The sequence below is a fragment of the Ursus maritimus genome, unplaced genomic scaffold (genome assembly GCF_017311325.1).
Source record: "Ursus maritimus isolate PB19 unplaced genomic scaffold, ASM1731132v1 scaffold_9, whole genome shotgun sequence".
In the NCBI taxonomy this organism is placed as follows: Eukaryota; Metazoa; Chordata; class Mammalia; order Carnivora; family Ursidae; genus Ursus; species Ursus maritimus.
This window is the reverse complement of record NW_024427107.1, coordinates 18,075,607-18,098,368: the sequence shown is the minus strand read 5'-3', so window position 1 is coordinate 18,098,368 and position 22,762 is coordinate 18,075,607. Positions and strand designations below refer to the sequence as shown.

The 22,762-nt window shown below is 36.3% G+C and overlaps 1 protein-coding gene across 1 annotated transcript in view; it reads right to left on the bottom strand.

Annotated features, from left to right (window-relative positions):
* The window catches only part of ARFGEF1 (ADP ribosylation factor guanine nucleotide exchange factor 1), a 155,815-nt gene that overhangs the window by 95,317 nt on the left and 37,736 nt on the right, over window positions 1–22,762 (bottom strand). Inside the window, exons 2-4 of the mRNA XM_040625525.1 lie at window positions 3,289–3,319; window positions 2,611–2,767; window positions 1,283–1,429 (exon numbers count right to left, since the gene is read on the bottom strand). Of these exons, the coding sequence (XP_040481459.1) occupies window positions 1,283–1,429; window positions 2,611–2,767; window positions 3,289–3,319 (335 nt within the window). The remainder of the gene's footprint in view (window positions 1–1,282; window positions 1,430–2,610; window positions 2,768–3,288; window positions 3,320–22,762) is intronic.

The following is a 22,762-nucleotide window of genomic DNA, read 5'->3' as shown; positions in this document are numbered from 1 at the left end:
TTGACTATAGATCATCAACTGGCAGTTGTTTCCAAATAATCCAAGCCCAGAACACTAGAAAACTATTCAATCATATTGTTTCAACCCAAGTTTCATTTTAATAAAAATATTAGTTTCTTAAAATGCACAGCATTAACTCTGTCACAACAGAACACAGATAATGCTTCATACGATATATATGTCCAATGAGACTGTCAACTTTGGCAGATACACAATGTCTTGCGCACTCCCAAATTTTTCTGACATCTTTCTTATAGACCAGACTCAATAAATGTACTGCTATTGTTGTAGAAGACGTTTACAAATAGAATAAAGCATTAAAATATCAGATTAAATTAGAATAAAGCATTTAAAATAATCTTAAGTGAATCCTCCAACAAAGTCAACAACTTTAATTTATGTGAATGTTCATACATTAGGGTACTTGCAATTTCTCAAGAACAGGGACTCCTTTGTCCTTTTATGTTGTACAATGCTATGCAGAATCAGCATTGAGTATATGCTAAATAAACCATGACTGACATGAAACTGCAAATGATAGGCCAATTACTGGGCAGCTTTTCTAGAATAGAGATAGGACTTGTGAAGTAAATACAGCTATGAAACTGAACGGCTCAGAAGGGGCTATATTCACACATGAAAAACACTTTATACATGTAAATGATTTCAAAAGTACTAAAAGTATAAGAAAATTTTACTGATGTATACATGTATCACCACTACCATTAGTAGTCATATTAAGAATTCAAAATTTATAAGAGACTAAAAAAACAACTGAGTGACTTTTCTTTAAAAGAGTTTAATCATCCAGGTATATTACAGCACAAACCCAACACAAAGTTTGGCTAAGCAGCTTCAGCTGATGAAAAGGTACAAGGGAATCAGGAAAGCTGGTTCACATGGTGAAGCATGGGTCTAAAAGGCAGACTATAAGGGGTCCAAAAGTAGAGAAGAAACTAGAGGGGTCACACGACCATAGCATGGACCCTAAAGCTCAAAAGATGGAATATGTACAGTAAACATTCCAGAAACTGAAAAACTCTTGGGGCCAAAGCCTAAATTGGGATCTTCAAAATAACGGACTTGGAAATACAATATAATCTTCTAGTGAACTCCTGACACTCAACAACCCCCCTCATACGGTGTCTAAAAAGCAACTAAATGACCTCTATTACAGCTGGAAAGCACATAAAATGACCTTTCCAAATAGTTCCAAGATAAAAGGCTTCTGATTTTTAAAAAAAGAGATTATGAATGACAAATTCACTATATAATCAATTACCTTTATTATTTGCAACTGAACTCCTTCATCTGTTTGAGGACCTTGGAAGCAGCCACAAATTGTTTCAATAATTCTATCAATTAATTTTTTGCCTGGTGTTGTACTATCTGGAGCATTGCCAGTCAAGTGCCCATAAGCAATAAGTTTCTGAAATGGAAAAAGAAAACAAAGATCCCCATTAAGCTAATATATATGCTAATTACACACTAAAATTATAATATATAATTTAATATATATTACTTTTTACATAAAAACATTAAAGTAAAATCAAAGCCAACTGGAAAGTTTTCCTGGAGAAAACTTTATTTGCTATAAACATGTACAATTATTTACATTCATAATAACCACAAAAATATAATAACCACAATAAAACCATCAGGCAATATTTTGAGAAAGCCAGGCCTCAGACCTTATCTCTGATGAATCAGAATAGCTTACTGATTTCTATCTAACCATTACTGACATTGCTTTTGTGAAAGCTGTATTAACACATTTAAAGGACTCAAAATCTCTTTCCACATCAGATCTGTGAAAATGCAGAAAACCCAATTTCCTTACACTGGCTATAATAAATCATAGATTTGTTCATCCATTATCCATTATAGCCCTGAAAGCCTTAGATACCATAATTTTAATTTTTCAGGGAAAACAAGGTCACAAATCAAATGAACTTAATCTATCTTCTGAAAAAAAGCATATGAATATGGTCTTTTCCTAGCCATTGAATTATCGGTTCAATAGGTATAATTTCCCAAACAGTGAAAACACCTAAAAAGAGAAAGACCCCTCTATCTGGAAGTTTTACAAGTATCTTAAGTCTTAAGAGAATCCTGTGTGTGTGTGTGTGTAAATAAAACAGGATGAAAGATTTCAGGAATTTTTCTGACATAACTGAAAATCAGAGCTAAAGTCCAGCAGTGAATATAAACAGTAAACTGTCAATATTAACCTCTTGCTTTAAATAAAACAGCAGGCATTTAGTAAAATCATTTGCAAATGATTTAGTAAAATCATTGCAAATCATGATACATGTAAAGTCAGCAGCAGGTTAAAAGTCTTATGGTTCTTGCATCTCACTGATGGAAAATGAGACCGAATCAACACTTAATAAAGATAATGTGTCTCACTAAACTAATGATTTTTGTTACCCTTCAACTAGGAACATCTTTTTGCAATTATTATTTTGTCTCTCTTAAATATAAGCAACCATTTGGTTTCTTATCACAAGAATATTCAAGGCTTTCATGGAAAATGTCTGAATCACCAATTGTGAGTAATATTTAGAAACACATTCAAATTAAAGAGTTTTTAGATAATTTTATACATACCTGTAAACAATCGAGAGATGTACTAACTATACGGGGACATTTGGACTGGCATGCCAATTCAAAGGGTAGGAAATACTTGTCTGCTTCAATAAAATTTGTCTTTGATTTCACTGGTGGAAGGGTGCTTGATCCACCTTTTGCTTCTCCATGAGGAGGACTAAAGAAAAAAGAGTCTAATTAGAATATCACATTTTTCATACTGATAAGCTCATACAAAAACACAAAATTTCAGTTCTAAACGGAATTCGGCTAAACCAACTTCCATCTCCTCATATTTCATGAGGGTAACCAAACACCAGAGAAATTATAATTTGCTACAGGTCAAGAGCTTGTGGCCAGAGCTGTAACTAAATGCAAGAAAATCAAAGAAATTAGTTATTTAATTACTTAAAAAGTATTTAAATTACAAAATAATTAAATATTTAGTAATCTTTCTAAATATGAATCAAAGTTTTTAAGCAAAGACTTTAAGGTATATCATATGGTATTTCAGGAATACCCTTATACACTTATTTATGAGATCTTTTCGCTTATATTTCTTAAAGGCCATTTTTTATTAATTTTATTATAAAGATCACATACAGAAAATTTGCCACATATAGATGATTGTATTAATATTTTAGCCAAGACTGGTATGTTTGCAAATTATTTTTACTAAAGAAAAGAAACCCCACAAACCTCTGTTTTTCAGTCTCCGCTTTTATTTCCTCTGGGGGGGGGGGGAAAGAGGCATATGTTAGAAAACATGACAACAGAAAGATCATCAAGTAATTTGATTACAGGCTTTGTAAACTAATTTGTAACTCCTACAAGAATTTGGGAACAATGCAAATTCAAAAGAAAACTCAGCACTAAAATTCTCTTGCTGCTACATGTATTAATTTACACAATATAGTTTAATTAAAGTATACAAAGAATATATATTAATAACCATAAGGATAAGTACAACTGCAGATTATTAATTCCCAAACAATTTCTTTTTTCAAAGCAGATTTTTTTTTTGGTCAAGTAACTACACTAACCAGAAGCATTAATATTGAGAATTGAATATTATGTATTCAAGTTATAAAATATACGGCACCATGTTCAGTGAGGGGTAAAAAAAACTCAACACAGCACTCTTGTGACTATTTCAAGATTATCATAACCTCTTGACCATGTACACGTGTTGATATTTAACCAAATTTTTCTACTGATGACCACATAAGGCACTGTAAAATACAGATGCCCAATTCAATGGGAAATTTTCCCTTTTGCTATTTATAACTTATAAAATGAGGTACATTAGGTAAATTCTACCTGTAATAAAGACCCTTAAATTTAATTAATAGGCTGGGGGGGTGGGGTCTGGTTAACTGATTAAACCTGTCTGAAATTTGTAAAGAAAAACATTCAAATATAATATTTATAATTACAATTATTGTAACCAACAGTTGTTAAGAATGGACTATATGTGCTAAGCACTATTACATTTTACATGTACTAACATAATTAAGCCTCATAGTAACCCTACGAGGCTTGTACTAGCATCTTCACTTTAAAGATTAGGAAAGTGAGGCACAAACAGGTTAAATAATTTGCTCAAGGGTTGCATGGCTTGGGTGTATGGCTAATCAGGTTTCACAACTAAATAATCTAATTCTAGATCCTGGTTTCTTAACCATTCTATTACATAGGTGTATCTATGAATATTGAGCAACTGTGTTAAATTTGGTATTAAAAAAAACTACCAGACTATAATTTAATAATTATTAAGTCATCCAGAGACTATATTAAGCTCTTTATAAAGTGGTTCTGTCAAATCACTTTGTCATACACACACAATTTATTCATTACCTACATCAAATGTTTGGTGTTTCAGTCTAGTCCTCTGTGGGCTAAAGCTCTTTCCATTTTACCAGTGGCAGAAGTAGAAGGGGACAATATGAAAATAGTATTGGTAGGTATTTAAAATACTACTTAATAAAATTTCACAATGTCTGATACTGAAAACTGTATAGTTCACCAATACATGTAATTAAAAATAATTTAAATCACCTTAAAAAATACAGTACAGATGAAAAGAAAAATATTAACTGCCCCCAAATCTTCATTAAAATTTTTAAAATGCTATTTTTCATTTTAAAATATTATCATTATTCAAGTAAGGCAGAAAAAATTCAAGTAAGGCAGAAAAAAGATGTAAAGCAGGGGAAGGGGTTAGGTGGCAGTTTTTGTAGAAGGTGAATTTCTATTTATAAAATAAGGAGGAAATAGGGTATTCTGGTTAACAACACATTAGTTAAGAACATCAGAAGTAGTACATTTTAATAGCACTATGTTTTAACAACACCTATTACTAAATAACCGTGTGACCTTGGGAAACAACCCTCACTTCACTACTAGATGATTGCAAAAGTCCCTTATATTCTAAAACATCAGTCAACAACTATGGCAAACATGCCAAAGCCACCCACACTGTTTTCCTGAATTTAAGAATAGTTTTTACAGCTGAGTATCTGCTATCAATTTGATGATAGGGTACACAACCTTCAAACCCAGTGAAGAGTAATGTTACTCCATCTAAAAGAATTCTCATTAGACCAGGATTACAAAATTTATACTCAATTATGACTGTTTTGAATCTCATCAATAAAAAATTTGTGTAAATTTGTTCTCTCTTGGTATGTAAGTACTTATATAATATTCTTGATTTTTCTTCTTGGCCTGAAAAGCTCTTTATAGAAAAGGTTTGCTGACCTTTGCTCTAAAACATTAAGGTTCAAAGAATCTTATCAGACTCTGTGAACCATTTTATTCTATGATTCCATTATTTTTAAATGTCCACATTTATCTACCTATTTATTTATTTTGGGGGGGCAGAGGGAGAGAATCTCAAGCGGACTCCCCACTGAGTGCGTAGTCTGACATGCACTCAATCCCACAGCCCCGAGATCATGACCTAAGCCAAACTCAACCGACTGAGCCACCCAGGCACCCCTAAACATCCATATTTAAATAGTCTAATAAAACATACCCAACACAAACTATATTGAATTTAATGTTTCTCTAATTCAGATAGTACTATATTTTTTTCTATCTCCATATTGTAAGTTATACAAAGCAAGTACTGTTCAAACTGATCTAGGTAAGTTTTTTTTACAAAGAAATAAAACAACTTAACTCAATATTTCTAATGTTTTAAATTACCTCGTACTCAATGTGAGTTTTACTTTTTCCTTTCCCTATACATTTATAACCCACAGTAAAAAAGTTTTAAATGTTTTGATAAAATCTTTAAGGGTCACAGAATAATTAAAATTTTTCCCACCGATTACTATCAGCATAGCTTGCATGGTTATTCTTCTGGTCTCACAAAATACTTGTATTTTTAGAGTCCCACAAGACGGTGTACTCATTTTAGTATGTTTCCTTTCAAAGCCTTTTGATACTACTTAAACTGAAAGACATCCTCACTAAAAAGTAATCAAGATTAAAAGGACAAGGGGCAATAGGGGGAGGTAGAAAATAAGTATTTCTCAAAATACTTAATGTAATGATATGATAAGCCACGGTATTTTTTGTTTGTTGTTCAGGGTACAGGTCTGTGATTCATCAGTCTTATATAATACCCAGTGCTCATTACAACACATACCCTCCCCAATGTCCATCACCCAGTTACTCATCCTTCCACCCCTCTCCCCTCCAGCAACCCTCAGTTTGTTTCCTATGATTAGGAGTCTCTTATGGTTTGTCTCCCTCTCTGGTTTCGACTTGTTTCATTTTTTCCTCTGTTCCCCTACGATCCTCTGCCTTGTTTCTTAAATTCTACATTATCAGTGAGATCATATGATAATTGTCTTTCTCTGACTTATTTTACTTAGCACAATACCCTCTAGCCACAGTATTTTAAAACAAGCTGAAATTTTTAAAGAATATGCAATACTATTTTATATTTGTGCAGCAATGTAGAGTTTAAAACATTTTTCCACACATTACCTAATTTTATCCTTAAAGGACAACTCATGTTATGGAGGAGGAAATCATGGATCAGATTAGTTAAATAATAACTTTAAGGTCAAACAGCAAGTAAGTAGTGATCCAGAAACTAGCTTCTCTCGTCTTAGTGTTTTACGCAGGACATATTGTACTATATTTAAGCAACCTTCTATCAACTGATGCAACTGAACGGAAAATTCATTCCACAATTAGGATAAACATTATAAAGTGGTGCTTCTCAAAGTATGGTCTCAGGACCAGCAGCATCACCACCACCAGGACCCACAAAGACATACTGAATCAGTAAGTACCAAATCAGTACTCTGAGTGTAGAGTCCTACAGTCTATGTGTTTTTACATGGCTTCAAGGGGATTCTGATTCACAAACAAGTTTAAGAATCATCGCTATCAAGCAGTTAAAAGAAACAAGTTGGAAGAGAGCTGAATTTCATTCACCATGGCTTTGGTTTCACCCATCCATTTATCGTACTTTTGAGTGCATGCTAAAAAGGGATTCCTTTTCAGTTTTCCTATGATGAATGTCCAGTAATATAGTTTTTGAGGCAACTATTTTAATAAATTAGGGCTCAGAAACAGTTTACTTCGTGTTGGCCTTCAACAGTAGAATCAAGAAGTAAATTCTCAATTACTAAAGAAAACGCACTTGGAAGAAAAAAATATTAAAGCATCACATTAAGAAATATTAGCATACTCAAACTAAAAACCACATAGTGCTTAACTGTGAAATACTTTGCTTTTAAAGTCAGAATCATGATAAGGATGACCGCAAACAGCAAAGTATTTTTTTACACTGCTTTGGAAACACTAGACAATGCAAATAGACAATACTGGATGTCATAAGAAAAGTCATCACTTCTGAGCTGAAAGAAGATAAAAATCAGATGATCAATTTGTTTAGTGATATTTAGGTTTTTAAACTATGTAGTCCTAGCCCTTTAAAAAAACTTAATACTGCAATTCTTTTAGGAATTACTTTCTCTCTAGCCATTAACTCTCCCTATTCCTTCAGAACTAGTTTAAAAAAAATTTTTGAAAACCACAGAAACACAACCACTACATTATATATAGAAAGATTAAAACTGGAGGAAATAGGTCATTGCGAATTAGCATAAAAAATACAGAACTGAAGTACTTTGCAAGAAATACAAGTTTTATTCTTCTAGGTACATTACATAACTGGAACCAAATAAACACAATTGATAAGGCATAGGACTTACTTAATGAACAGGAAAAAATGACTTACTGAAAAATAACCGATTATATACAAGTTACATGCCTGATTTCCTAAGTATATTAAATATTTCCTCTCATAATATTACGCTTACTATCAACTTGCTAGCAGCTTTCTTTTCACCCACTGAAAATACAAACGTAAACTTCAAAATAATACCAATATAATTCAACAAATTCTATTATCTATACACTATGAATGATCTATATCTACCTCTCATGACATCATTTTGTCTTAAGTATAGTTTGTAGAACAGCAGTATTTACTCAATGCAAACTAAACTGGTAATCTAAGGAAAGACTTTATACGTGAAATGAATAGTTTTTAATAAACACATTAGAACTTATACTTCCAAACTGCTGTCTCCTTCAAAGCAGTGTGTGGGAGGATATGCATCAATTATCATAATAGTACCAGTATTTAGAAATATTTGTGGAATTCACTGTCTGCAGTTCTCTCCTGCCTGTTTCTTTCTTTTGAATGAATAACCTAACAAGAGGAAAAATCTCTAAAAAGGGAATCAGATTCTAACCACCAATTAATCACAGTCGGCATGGAGCCAAGTATGAAGAATGGTATATGACCACAAAAGTTCTTAACTTTAGCGCTTCTTTGAACTTTCAAATTATGTGTAAGTTTATTATAGAAAAAGATAACATAACTCTCTATTAGTCTCCAGAAGCCTGTAACCCAAACTATAAAGATGATATAGGATCAATTAAGAACAGTGATTTGATCACTTATGATCACACACACACACACACACACACACACACACACACAATGAAAGAACTTTAAACAAAAACATTTATTAAAAAGCACAAATGCAGGGATCACTTTAAAAATAACATTTCTTTAAATGTACATATTCTACTAGGTTTACTTTTTCAAAGCCAACTGTGTGACTTTAGAACCACATTTCATATAGTTAAGGATTAAATAAAAATACAGACGTTAAGGAGAATGCTACAGTAACCTAATGAGAAGGCAATGGCTTGAATTAAAGCTGTGACAATAGGGATGAATAAATGTGAATTCCATGAACACCTGGAAAGATAACCAATGAAACACTCTCACTTATCTAGGGGAGAAGGAGAGGCTGTCAGCAAGCAGAGATCTGGCTTGCACAACTGCATAGTAGAGGTACCATTAACTTAGACACAAAATGCAGTTTCCTCACTGTGTGAGAGCAGGGGTAAAGGAGCAGGGGTGGAGAAGAGGTACGTTTTGATAGTGTTTTATTTTAAGCCACTGACATGTTCAAGTGGCACTATTCAGTAGGTACTAAGATGTATAAATTTAAAAATCAGGACACCGTGTGGCAGACTGTATTTTCCAAAATGGTCACTATATTATCTCCTATCCCACATGCCTTCTGCAAAGTGACCTTGCCAGATCCCTCCAAGACACAGAATCTAATTCTCCTCCCCTTGAATCAGGGCTGGTTGCGGAGACAGATTTATAACCAGTGGAATGTAGAAGTAACAGGACAACAACCAAGATTAGGTTGAAGGGTAAGCAGCTACTTACCCTATTACTGATTCTCCTGTAATGCTAGGTCTCCAGACACCTACTCTTGGAACCCAGCCAACAGCCCTGAGGTGAGAAGCCTAAGCCACATGGAGGTTCAGTCAACAATGCCAGCTGAGCCCAGCTCTCAAGTCATTACAGCCCAGGCACCAGACATGTAAGTGAAGAAGCCTCCAGAGGATTCCAGTTCCCAGCCATTCACATCTCACCCAGTCATTTGAGTCTTCTCAGCTCAGGCCCCAGACATTGTGGAACAGCAACATGCCCTAACTGAAACCCCGTCACACACAGAATCTGTGAGCATAATAAAATAAAGTTCTATTATTATTGACCTCGATTGCTTGAATATCACTGGAACTTTCAGAATAAAGATGAAAAGTGAAGTTTCCACCATAAAACAACAAAAGCCATCTAAGGGATACCTTACAAATAACTCAAACTTTGAATTTCCAAATTTAACTTTACATCTTTAAATTTTTTAATTACTTGTAACAGAAAGGCACTGTACAATTATAAAACCTTTAAAATTTAGGCCTTGATCTCTGGCCAAAGATAATGCATAATTTAAATTCTCTAATGCATTTAAAAATTTTTTCCATAATAAATAACTTAAAACTAGGATTAAAAATTCTAATAAACTGAAACTGATTCTTGAATGTGTGGCACATAAACAACACTGAGACCCTTGAGAAATATTTTCTAAGATGATGAAAACTATAATTAGCCCACCAAAATCCAATGAATAGGAAAAAATCTAAAAAAAAATCTCATATTTGTGTATTTTACAATTTACAGAGCAGTTTTACATACATCTTATTCTTAGAATAGCACACAGTATTACCATCATGCCCACTTTAGAGATTAAAAAGCCTGAAGTAACTTACACAAGATGACAAGAGGGGTAGAGAGCGACTTAAGTGTGGTTTTGATAAGAAACAAGCCCAAATCAAATGGCTGAGTTTCAACAACTCATTAATGAAAAAGCATATTAATTTTATGTTATCATAATTAGTTTTCTAAGAAAGAAAACCACTGTGCTGCTTATTAATTCAGAAATAGAAGGAATCCTGTTTTGAAAACCAAAACTAGAAATGTGACTTGAGTGATAAATATTCCAAGTAAATAATCTTCTTTTCCATATAAGATTTTATGTATAAAAATTTTTAAAAATACAAAATGAAAATCTCAATAGAATTCAGGTCAAGTGCCTGCCTAATTACACTAAAGTATTAAATACAGGTAAACCAAATATAAGAAACCTCAGTAAGTGAAAATAAGCATTCAGAGAAATCACGAATTATGAAAATGATCCTTTGATGGAACTCAATATTTAGATAGAAAAGTATGCAGTGGTTGTTCAGTGACAACAACTTGCAGTGACTACAGTGAAAATCAAAAAGAACAGAGTTATTGTTCCAAGGGTTAACACCCCTAGTGGTAAATAAACAATCAGACATTTCATAGATTCTGCTCAATATCAGATGTGCAGAAGCAGCAGCTATGGGGGTCATGGAAAGAATACTGCATTGTAAGTCAGGGCCCTGGGCTTGGTCAAAGAAGTGGAATACAGTAGAAAGAAATGGGTTTGGGGCGCCTGGGTGGCTCAGTCGTTAAGCACCTGCCTTCGGCTCAGGGCGTGATCCCAGGGTCCTGGGATCAAGCCCCACATCGGGCTCCCTGCTCACTGGTAGCCTGCTTCTTCCTCTCCCACTCCCCCTGTTTGTGTTCCCTTTCTTGCTGGCTGTCTCTCTCTGTCAAATAAATAAATAAAATCTTAAAAAAAAAAAAAAAAAAACAACAAGAAAGAAATGGGCTGAAGCCCCAAAAAGACAATGGTCAAACCCCAGGTCTGTCACTGTATGCACTTTTTAAACCTCATTTTATAGATTTTTAAAACAGGGATAACATCTAGTTGTCTAGCCCATAAGAATATTAGGTTTATCAAAGAGGTATGAAAGTACTTTGTTTTAGCTGGGTTTAATCTTTTTCTTTTTTTTAAGCTAAGTTTTAAATATGAAAAAGTACAAACAACAGGAGTGCCTGTATGGCTCAGCTGGTTAACTATCTGCCTTCAGCTCAGGTCATGATCTCCGGGTCCTGAGACTGAGCCCTTCATTGAGCTCCTCATGCAGAGGGGAGCCTGCTTCTCCCTCTCCCTCTGCTGCTCCTCCTGCTTGTGCTCCCTCTCTCTCAAATAAACATGTTTAAAAAAGTACAAGCAACAACATAAATACTGAGTAACCAACCACCTGAACAATTTTATGAAAGCATTTCATAAATGTACAACTCTCTCCAATTATAAGAGCCTTTCAGAACAAATAGCTAAAAGTTTGGGATAGTAAAAGTATTTAAATTTGGGATAGAGGCACAGTCAAAGGCTCCCCTTAAAATAGACAATGGGAGAAATTTTTAAAGCAACACATATGCTATATATAAATTCATGAACCCTCACTGAAAGAATTTGCTAGAAATAATGTTTGCCTAAAGGGAAAAAACTGAAGTGACTAGATAACAGGAGAAAACATTTTTCATCTTTTACCTTTCTCTGTACTTTTTAAGCTTCACACCATGTGCATATTTTAACTATTTTGAGAAATTAAATTAAAAAATTAAGCAAACAAGACAATAAATATTTTGGTAAATATTTTTATAAGTTTGGCTTAATATTAAAGGCTGGTATCTATTTACTTTTAAATCTACAAATATTAATTTCCAATTTCAATGATCCTTAAAAAATATTACTTTAAAAATTTTTTTGCATTGTTTTTACAGAGATTTTTCGATCTTAAGGACTATTTTTCCTCATAAAAGCAGCTCTGATCTTAAAATGAAAATGAAGGGAGGGGCGCCTGGTGGCACAGTCGTTAAGCGTCTGCCTTCGGCTCGGGGCGTGATCCCAGCGTTCTGGGGTCGAGCCCCACATCAGGCTCCTCCGCTAGGAGCTTGCTTCTTCCTCTCCCACTCCCCCTGCTTGTGTTCCCTCTCTCACTGGCTGTCTCCGTCAAATAAATAAATCTTTAAAAAAAAAAAAGAAAATGAAGGGAAAATGACTTAACCTCTCAATATTTCCACTATATAAAATTTTTCAATAATGTATCTAGTCTATTAAGTTATCCTCATTGTAGTCATAATAGCAAACATCTCATGTAATCATACATTTATGATTTTATCAAAAACTTCTACCAGTAGTTAGATACAAACAAAATTATTCTCCAAAAATAATCTCAAAAGTATCTTAGACCAGCAAAATTTTACACATATTTACATTAAAAAGTATAAGGAATAAGAATTAAATAACTGATGCAGCATTGAGTGTTCTGAGCTAAACACCAAATTTTCTTACAGTCCAGCATACACACCTTGAAGTACGACTAATCTACATATACTTTGAACAATGATGTACAAGTCAAGATCTGACCCATCACAAACACATATGAAAACACTAGATCTGCATTTCTCATAATTGTATGGCAAAATTTATTAAACACATACATTCACAATTTTAATCTCCAGAAGCACCACCATCAAGTCCACCTCTTGGTTTGTCCTGACAACAACAAAGTTGCAATATTAAGGTAGAAAGCCAAATGCTTGATCCTGCCCTTCCAAAATACATTCCAGATTTTGAAAATGTATTTTTTGCATATCTTAACTGTGAACAGACTTGCATACTGATACCACGCTTTTTTTTTTTTTGATACACTTCTTGTAGCACAATTTTCAAAAGCATGATAAAACAAGTAAGTTATATGTATGCATACTGTTAGGCTTTTAATACAACCCTGTATTAGAGGAATCATTTCATTGACTCAGTCTTTAAAGTTTTAATCCATAGTTCCCTCATCTCCATCTCCTCGATTAACCATCATTTCCCCTGTGAGGTAACACAAAGAAATACAGACATTTTATTTCTTCTTAGTAGCACTCTTCACTTATCTAATTACTTGTTCTGTGTCTCCATTTTCCACCAGATTATAAACTATGCAAAAGAGGGACCCCATCAGTCTTATGCACCAATGCATCTTTGGTTCTTATCACAAGTTGCACATAACACCTAATGTCTACTGAGCAGCTACCAAGTGCTGGATACTTCTGCAGATGCTTTTAAAATATCTTATTAGATCCTCCAGCGACTTTGAGATAGATGCTATTGTTTTTCTGATGTATACAAGAGAAAGCAGAGATACCTAAGTGACACACCTGGGGACACACTCTGAATAACAGCGCCAATGTTATTAACATAGTGAACACTCAGTAAATGATTGTTGAATGCATAACTGAATGATCATAAAATCTAGTAAAGGATATAAGTTATACATGAAAACAATTTTAAAAATTCAAGATAATTTCAAGCCACTGAAATTGATAAAGGATAGTCTGCAGACCTTAAAACAAATTCCTAAAATTTGTAAATAAGGCTATGGCAAATAATTTGCCTCATAAGCAGAAACCAAAGCTGCCATGTTCCTAGGCAGTGGCTAACCTCAATTATTGGCTAAGTGACTCACCTCCTCAGACCAGCCTTGAAAAGTAATACACAACTGATTCAAATTCATGCCTCAGAAAAATTATAAATTACTATATTCACATTAGAAACCCAATATTTTAAGTCCACCAATGCCAAGATCTTTCTACTTTTTAAAATAATTAAGTACTGCATTTCAAGGAACAAATAATAATTCGTCTAAAGGACTAGGAAAGTCAGAAGTGTAAGTAATAGCTAAGCAGGAAAGTCCTCAAAAAGAAGGTGGTATTTGAACTAAACCTTGAGGAGAAAAAAGAATTTAGGGAGGTACAAAGTACTGAAAAAGAAAGGAATGACAAAGAGCAAGAGAGAGAAGAAATGAATGTGCATGGGGTGTTGTTCAGTTGGTAAAGATATATAACCCTCAATAAATGAGAAGACAATCAAATTAAAAAGTGGGCCAAAAGATTTGAACAGACATTATACATCATAAAAGCAAGATACATGAATGGCTAACAGGTACCTGAAAGGACGCTCAACATCATTAGTCTAGGGAAATGCAAATCAAATCCACGAGATACTATTTCATAGCCCTAGAATGGCTAACTACAGTCTAAAGATATACACTAAACAAATGTTGGGGAAGACAGGAGAAATGGTAACCCTCACACACTGCTGGAGGGAAGTAAAATGTTGTAGCCACTTTGGAAAACACCAGCAATTTCTTAAAAAGGTAAACATAAATTTGCCATATAACCCAGCAACTGCAATCTTAGGTACCTAGCCAAAAGAAATAAAAACATATATCCACACAAAGACTTGCATGTGAATGTTGAAAGCAGCTTTATTCATAATTGCCAAAAACTGGTAACAATCTAAGTGTCCACCAATGGGTGAATGCATAAACACATCAACTCAATACAATGGTATGCTATTTGGCAATAAAAAGGGACTAAATATTGATACATGGTAGGACAAGGATAAAACTCAAAAACATTATACTAACAAAAAGTCATACACAAAAGATTATATACTATATGATTCAATTTACATGAAATGTCTTCGAGGGGCAAATCTACAGAGACAGAAAGTAGGGTAAGTGGGTGCTCAGGGTAGGTACAGGAATTAACAATGAACAGACATGAGGGATTTTATAAAGGTGATTGGAAATGTTCTAAAATTGATCTACGGGGGAAAAAAGATGGCAGAGGAGTAGGGGTGCCCTTTTTCAGCTGGTCCCCTGAATCAAGCTGGATACGTACCAGACCAACCTGAAAACCAACAGAATCACCTGAGACACAGGAAGATACATCTGGATCTCTACAAACGAACATCTCCAGCGCTGAGTACTGAGGTACAAAGTGGGGAGCCTTGAATCCACACACAGATATCGGAAGATAAACGGAAGGGGGAAGGAGCCGCCGGGCTCGGGCACTGGGAAGCAGTAGCCCCCTGCACTGGGGAGCAGGCCGGACTCGCGGACGGGCACCCGCAGGAAACACACTGAGACCGTGAGCCTGGGAACGCGTGTGACCGGACTGAAAACCGGAGCTCCAGAGCGACCGGACTGAAAACCAGAGCTCCAGAGCGCTCACTGGAACCGGACTAAAACCAGGAGCTCAGGAGCTCGGGAGCACGTGCGTCCAAACTAAAAACGAGAGCTCTGGAGTGCACACTCGAACTAGACTGAAACCGGGCTCGGAAGCGCTGGTGCGAACAGACGGAAAACCAGAGCTCCGAAACACTCACTGGAACGGGACTAAATCCAGGAGCTCCGGAATGGGTGCACGTCCAGACTGACAACCAGAGCTCTGGAGTGCACACTTGAACTACACTGAAACCGAGAGCTGGGGAGCAGGCAAGGGAACCAGGGGCAGCTGGCGGTGTTAGAAACACAAAGGACAGGGGCGCCTGGGTGGCTCAGTAGTTAGGCGTCTGCCTTCGGCTCAGGGCGTGATCCTGGTGTTCTGGGATCGAGCCCCGCATCAGGCTCCTCCGCTGGGAGGCTGCTTCTTCCTCTCCCACTCCCCCTGCTTGTGTTCCTTCTCTCACTGCCTGTCTCTCTCTCTCTCTGTCAAATAAATAAATAAAATCTTTAAACAAAAAAAAACAAAAACACAAAGGATAGAGACTTGCAGGCCCTGGAAGTGAAGGCTGGGACACCAGCTGTGGGGCGCACAACCCGGGACGCTGCAGGGTTTTTCGCAGCACCAACAGACACAGAGTTAAGGAGGCCAAGAGAGCTCAGTGGAGAGCAGACTGCAATCTCTCTGTTCTGAGACAGAGGCTAGGATTCGGCCACTGCTGCTCTGACTTGCAGAAGAGCCACAGAAAACCAACCGTCAGGGAAAGCTGGCCAGAGAACAAAACCCTGGAAATACCAGCTCACGTTGTGCCTATCCCCATTCCCTGTCGCAGGGGACAGGGTGACTCTACCCAAACAGGGTTGCCTGCGTATCAGCGTGGCATGCCCCTCCCCCAGAAGGCAGGCTGAAAAATCAAGAAGCCCACATCACTAAGGTCCCTATAAAACAAGTGCATACTGCATGGACCTGGTCAATAATTTGGGCTCTGGGCCACCCTGCAACCTCTCTTCATCAGAATAATGAGGAGGAGAAATCCCCCTCAGCAAAGAAAAGATAATGAGTCTGTAGCCTCTGCCACAGAACTGATGGATATGGATATAACCAAATTATCAGAAATGGAGATAAGAGGGGCGCCTAGGTAGCGCAGTCGTTAAAGCGTCTGCCTTCGGCTCAGGGTGTGATCCCGGCGTTCCGGGATCAAGTCCCACATCGGGCTCCTCTGCTGGGAGCCTGCTTCTTCCTCTCTCACTCCCTTGCTGTGTTCCCTCTCTCGCTGGCTGTCTCTCTGTCACATAAATAAATAAAATCTTTAAAAAAAAAAAAAAAAAAGAAATGGAGATAAGAGTAACAATGGTCAAGATGATGTACAGACTTGAAAAAAATATTAACGAAAATATTAACGAGAATATAGAATCTCTAAGGGTGGAAATGAGAGTAAATCTGGCAGAAATTAAAAATGCTATGAATCAAATACAGTCAAAACTAGATGCTGTGATGGCCAGGGTAAATGAGGCAGAAGAACGAATTAGTGAATTGGAGGATGGGATGGTAGAAGAGAAAGTTAAAACAGAAACTTGCCTCAAAAAAATCCAATCTGAAGAATGTAGATTACGGGAGATTACTAACTCAATGAAACGTTCCAATCTCAGAATCATCAGCATCCCCGAGGGGGTGGAGAAAGAGGGAGGTCTACAAGAGATATTTGAACAAATTGTAGCTGAAAAATTCCCTAATCTAGCAAAGGAAACAAGCATTCGTGTCCAAGAGGCAGGAAGGACCCCTCCCAAGGTCAACCACGGCAAACCTACGCCATGTCGCATCATAGTGCAATTTGCAAATACTAGATCCAAGGATACAGTATTGAAAGCGGGCAGGGTGAAGAAATTTCTCGTGTACAGAGCCAAAGTATCAGAATAACATCAAACCTGTCTACATAGACCTGGAATGAGAAAAAGCATTGGCAGGATATTTTTAAAGCTCTATCCGAGAAAAACATGCAGCCAAGGATCCTTTATCCAGCAAGGCTGTCATTCAGAATTGATGGAGAGATAAGGACCTCCCAGGATCCGCAGAAACTGAAGGAATTCGTAACCACCAAACCAGCCCTACAGGAGATATTAAGGGGGGTTCCAGAAAAGTAAAAAGGCCCAAGAGTAATACAGAACAGATTTACAATCTATAGAAACAAAGACTTCACAGGCAACATGACATCATTAAAATCATATCTCTCAATAATCACTCTCAATGTGAATGGCCTAAATGCTCCCATAAAATGCCACAGGGTTGCAGATTGCATAAAAAGACATGACCCATCCATTTGCTGTCTACAAGAGACTCATCTTGAACCTAAAGATAGATCCAGACTGAAAGTGAAGGGATGGAAAACCATTTTTCATGCCAATGGACCTCAAAAGAAAGCTGGGGTAGCAATTCTCATATCAGACAGATTAGACTTTAAACTAAAGACTGTAGTTAGAGATACAGAAGGACACTATATTATTCTTAAAGGACGTATCCAACAAGTGGATATGACAATGATAAATATCTATGCCCCCAACAGGGGAGCAGCAAGATACACAAGCCAACTCTTAACCAGAATAAAGAGACATATAGATAATAATACGTTAAGAGTAGGGGACCTCAACACTCCACTATCAGCAATAGACAGATCACCTAAGCAGAAAATCAACAAAGAAACAAGAGCTCTGAATGACATACTAGACCAGATGGACCTCATAGATATGTACAGAACACTACACCCGAGAACAACAGAATACTCATTCTTTTCAAATGCACATGGAACAATCTCCAGAATAGACCATATACTGGGTCACAAAACAGGTCTCAACCGATACCAAAGGACTGAAATTATTCCCCGCATATTCTCAGACCACAATGCTTTAAAATTGGAACTCAATCACAAGGAAGAAACTCAAAACACCTGGAAACTAAGAACCATCCTGCTCAAGAATGATTGGGTAAATCAGGAAATTAAAAATCAATTTAAACAATTTAGGGAGATCAACGAGAATGAAAACACAATGGTCCAAAACCTACGGGACACTGCAAAGCAGTCCTAAGGGGAAAATACATATCCATCCAAAACTCACTCAAAAGAATAGAAAAATCTAAAATTCTGTATTTATATTCTCATCTCAAGAAGCTGAGGCTGGAACAGAAGAAGAGGCCTAACCCATGTATGAAAAGGCAGGTGATCAAGATTAGAGCAGAGATCAATGAATTAGAAACCAGGAGTATAGTAGAGCAGATCAACAGAACTAGAAGCTGGTTCTTTGAAAGAATAAATAAGATTGATAAGCCACTGGCAAGACTTATTCAAATGAATAGAGAAAGGACCCAAATTAATAAAATCATGAATGAAAGGGGAGAGGTCACAACCAACACCAATGAAATAGGAAGGATCATTAGAAACTTTTATCAACAGCTTTATGCTAATAAATTAAACAACCTGGAAGAAATGGATGCCTTCCTGGAAACCTATAAACTACCAAGGCAGGAAGAAATTGATTATTTAAACAGACCGATTATGAAGAGATTGAAGCAGTGATCAAAAGCCTCCCCAAAAACAAGAGTCCAGGGCCTGACAGATTCCCCAAGGAATTCTACCAAACATCCAAAGAAGAAATAATACCTATTCTCCTGAAGCTGTTTCAAAAAACAGAAACAGAAGAAAAACTACCAAACTCATTCTATGAGGCCAGTATTACCTTGATCCCCAAAACCAGGCAAAGACCCCATCAAAAAGGAGAATTATAGACCGATATCCCTGATGAATATGGACGCCAAAATTCTCAACAAGATCCTAGCTAATAGGATCCAACAGTACATTAAAAGGATTATCCATCATGACCAAGTGGGATTCATCCCTGGGATGCGAAGGTGGTTCAACATTCTCAAATCGATCAGTGTGATAGATTATATCAACAAGAAAAGAGTCAAGAACCACATGATCCTCTCAATAGATGCAGAAAAAGCATTTGACAAAATACAGCATCCTTTCCCGATTAAAACACTTCAGAGTATAGGGATAGAGGGTACATTCCTCAATCTCATAAAAACCATCTAAGAAAATCTTACAGCAAATATCATTCTCAATGGGGAAAAGCTGGAAGCCTTTCCCTTAAGATCAGGAACACGACAAGATTGCCCACTCTCGCTATTATTATATAACATAGTACTAGAAGTCTTTGCAACAGCAATCAGACAAAAGGGATAAAAGGTATCCAAATCGGCAAAGAAGAAGTCAAACTGTCTCTCTTCGCAGATGATGTGATACTCTATATGGAAAACCCAAAAGTCTTCACCCCCAAACTACTAGAAGTTATAGAGCAATTCAGTAATGTGGCGGGATATAAAATCAATGCTCAGATCAGTTACATTTCTATACACAAACAATGAGACTGAAGAAAGAGAAACTAGAGAATCCATTCCATTTACAATAGCACCAAAAATCATACGTTATCTCAGAATTAACTTAACCAGCGACGTAAAAGATCTATATTCTAGAAGCTACAAAGCAATGTCTTTCAAGAATTGAAAGACATTGACGAAGACACAAAAAGATGGAAAAATATTCCATGCTTATGGATCGGAAGCATAAACATAGTTAGAATGTGTATGCTACCTAGAGCAATCTACACTTTCAATGCCATCCCGATCAAAATACCAATGACATTTTTCAAAGAGCTGGAACAAACAGCCCTTAAATTTGTGTGGAACCAGAAAAGGCCCCAAATCGCCAAGGAATTGTTGAAAAGGAAAAACAAAGCTGGGGCATCCCGTTGCCAGATTTCAAACTATACTATAAAGCTGTGATCACAAAGACAGCATGGTACTGGCACAGAAACAGACACATAGACCCAATGGAACAGAATAGAGAGCCCAGAAATGGACCCTCGGCTCTTTGGGCAACTCATCTTTGATAAAGCAGGAAAAAACATCTGGTGGAAAAAAGACAGTCTCTTCAATAAATGGTGCTGGGAAAATTGGACAGCTACATGAAAAGAATGAAACTTGACCACTCTCTCACACCATACACAAAGATAAACTCCAAATGGATGAAAGACCTCGATGTGAGACAGGAATCCATCAAAATTCTAGAGGAGAACATAGGCTGTAACCTCTTTGACATCGACCACAGCAACTTTTTTCATGACACATCTCCAAAGGCAAGAGAAACAAAAGAAAAAATGAATTTGTGGGACTTCATCAAGATAAAAAGCTTCTGCACAGCCAAGGAAACAGTAAAAAAAACTAAGAGGCAGCCCACGGAATGGGAGAAGATATTTGCAAATGACACTACAGATAAAAGATTAGTATCCAAGATCTACAAAGAACTTCTCAAACTCAATACACGAGAAACAAATAAACAAATCAAAAAATGGGCAGAAGATATGAACAGACACTTTTCCAATGAAGACAAACAAATGGCTAACAGACACATGAAAAAATGTTCAAAATCATTAGCCATCAGGGAAATTCAAATCAAAACCACACTGAGATACCACCTTACGCCAGTTAGTATGGCAAAAACTGACAAGGCAGGAAACAACAAATGTTGGAGAGGATGTGGAGAAAGGGGATCCCTCTTACATTGTTGGTGGGAATGCAAGTTGGTACAGCCACTGTGGAAAACAGTGTGGAGGTCCCTTAAAAAGTTAAAAATTGAGCTACTCTATGATCCAGCCATTGCACTACTGGGTATTTACCCCAAAGATACAGACGTAGTGAAGAGAAGGGCCATATGCACCCCAATGTTCATAGCAGCATTGTCCGCAATAGCTAAATTGTGGAAGGAGCCGAATGCCGTTCAACAGATGACTGGATTAAGAAGATGTGGTCCATATATACAATGGAATATCACTCAGCCACCAAAAAGAATGATTTCTCAACATTTGCAGCAATATGGACAGGACTGGAGGAGATAATGCTAAGTGAAATAAGTCAAGCAGAGAAAGACAATTATCATATGGTTTCACTCATTTATGGTACATAAGAACTAGGAAGATCAGTAGAAGAAAGGGTTAAAGAAAGGGGGTGGTAATCAGAAGGGGGAATGAACCATGAGAGACTATGGACTCTGGAAAACAAACTGAGGGCTTCAGAGGGGAGGGGGGTGGGGGAATGGGATAGGCCAGTGATGGGTATTAAGGAGGGCACGTATTGCATGGTGTACTGGGTGTTATACGCAAGTAATGAATCATGGAACTTTACATCAAAAAGTAGGGCTGTACTGTATGGTGACTAACAGAATATAATAAAAAATTATTATAAAAAATAAAAATAAGAAAATAAAATTGATCTACAATGATGGTTGCACAGCTCATTAGGTTTACTAACAACAACAACAAAACACTAAGTTGTACTTTAGAAATAGGGGAATTATATATGTAAAATATACCTCAATAAAGTTATAGTAAGATAAAAAAAGACATCCATGATTGGATGTAGAGAGCAAACGACATTTCATGGATGTTCTATAAGTGAATACAGCCCAGCTAAAGCAACTCAGCTAAAACGGAGAAGGCTTAAGCCCAGAGAACTAACAAAAAACCTCCCATAACTGTGAAATACTGTGCATGCTCCAGTATCAGGAGACACATTTTTGCTCTCCAAAAATTATTCCCCTCAGAAAAAAGTTAGTCATCTTATACTTGAGTCCCTATTAAGTCTCCCATTTCACAGTGCACTCTTTCAACAGCTTTTAAAAAACTTTTTATAGTGGAAATTCCAGACACATTCAGAAGTAAAGAATAAATAATATAATGAATTGCATGTTCCATTATCCGCCTTGAACGATTACCTTTTCACCTAAATACACCCCTGAATACTTCATGCTTCCCTTTCTCATTGAATTCAATTAAAGCAAAATCCAGGTATACCATTTACAAATATTTCAGTATTAAATTACCTTTTAAGTTTCTTTTAAAAAATAATTATAAAAGTAACCCATGATCACTTTGGAAAATCTGGAAACTACAGAAATGTATAAAGGAGAAAAAAAATACCAACCACAATCCCACCATAGAGAAAACTCTTGCTAACCTTATAATGTATAATGTTGTCCCTATATACATTATTTTTAATGTAAACTTATTGAAGTATAATATATATTATGGAAGGTGTATGAGTTATAAGTGTTCAGTTTGATAGATTTTCCTTTACCAAGATACCTGCATTAACTGCCACTTTACTTTGAAAAACTGAATGATTTAAGCAACTGTCTTAATATTATGTACTTATGGTTTTGCACATAAATTGTCTATATATACATCTCCTTGCCCACCACAATGTAGGGGATAAGAGCATTTACTGACTATA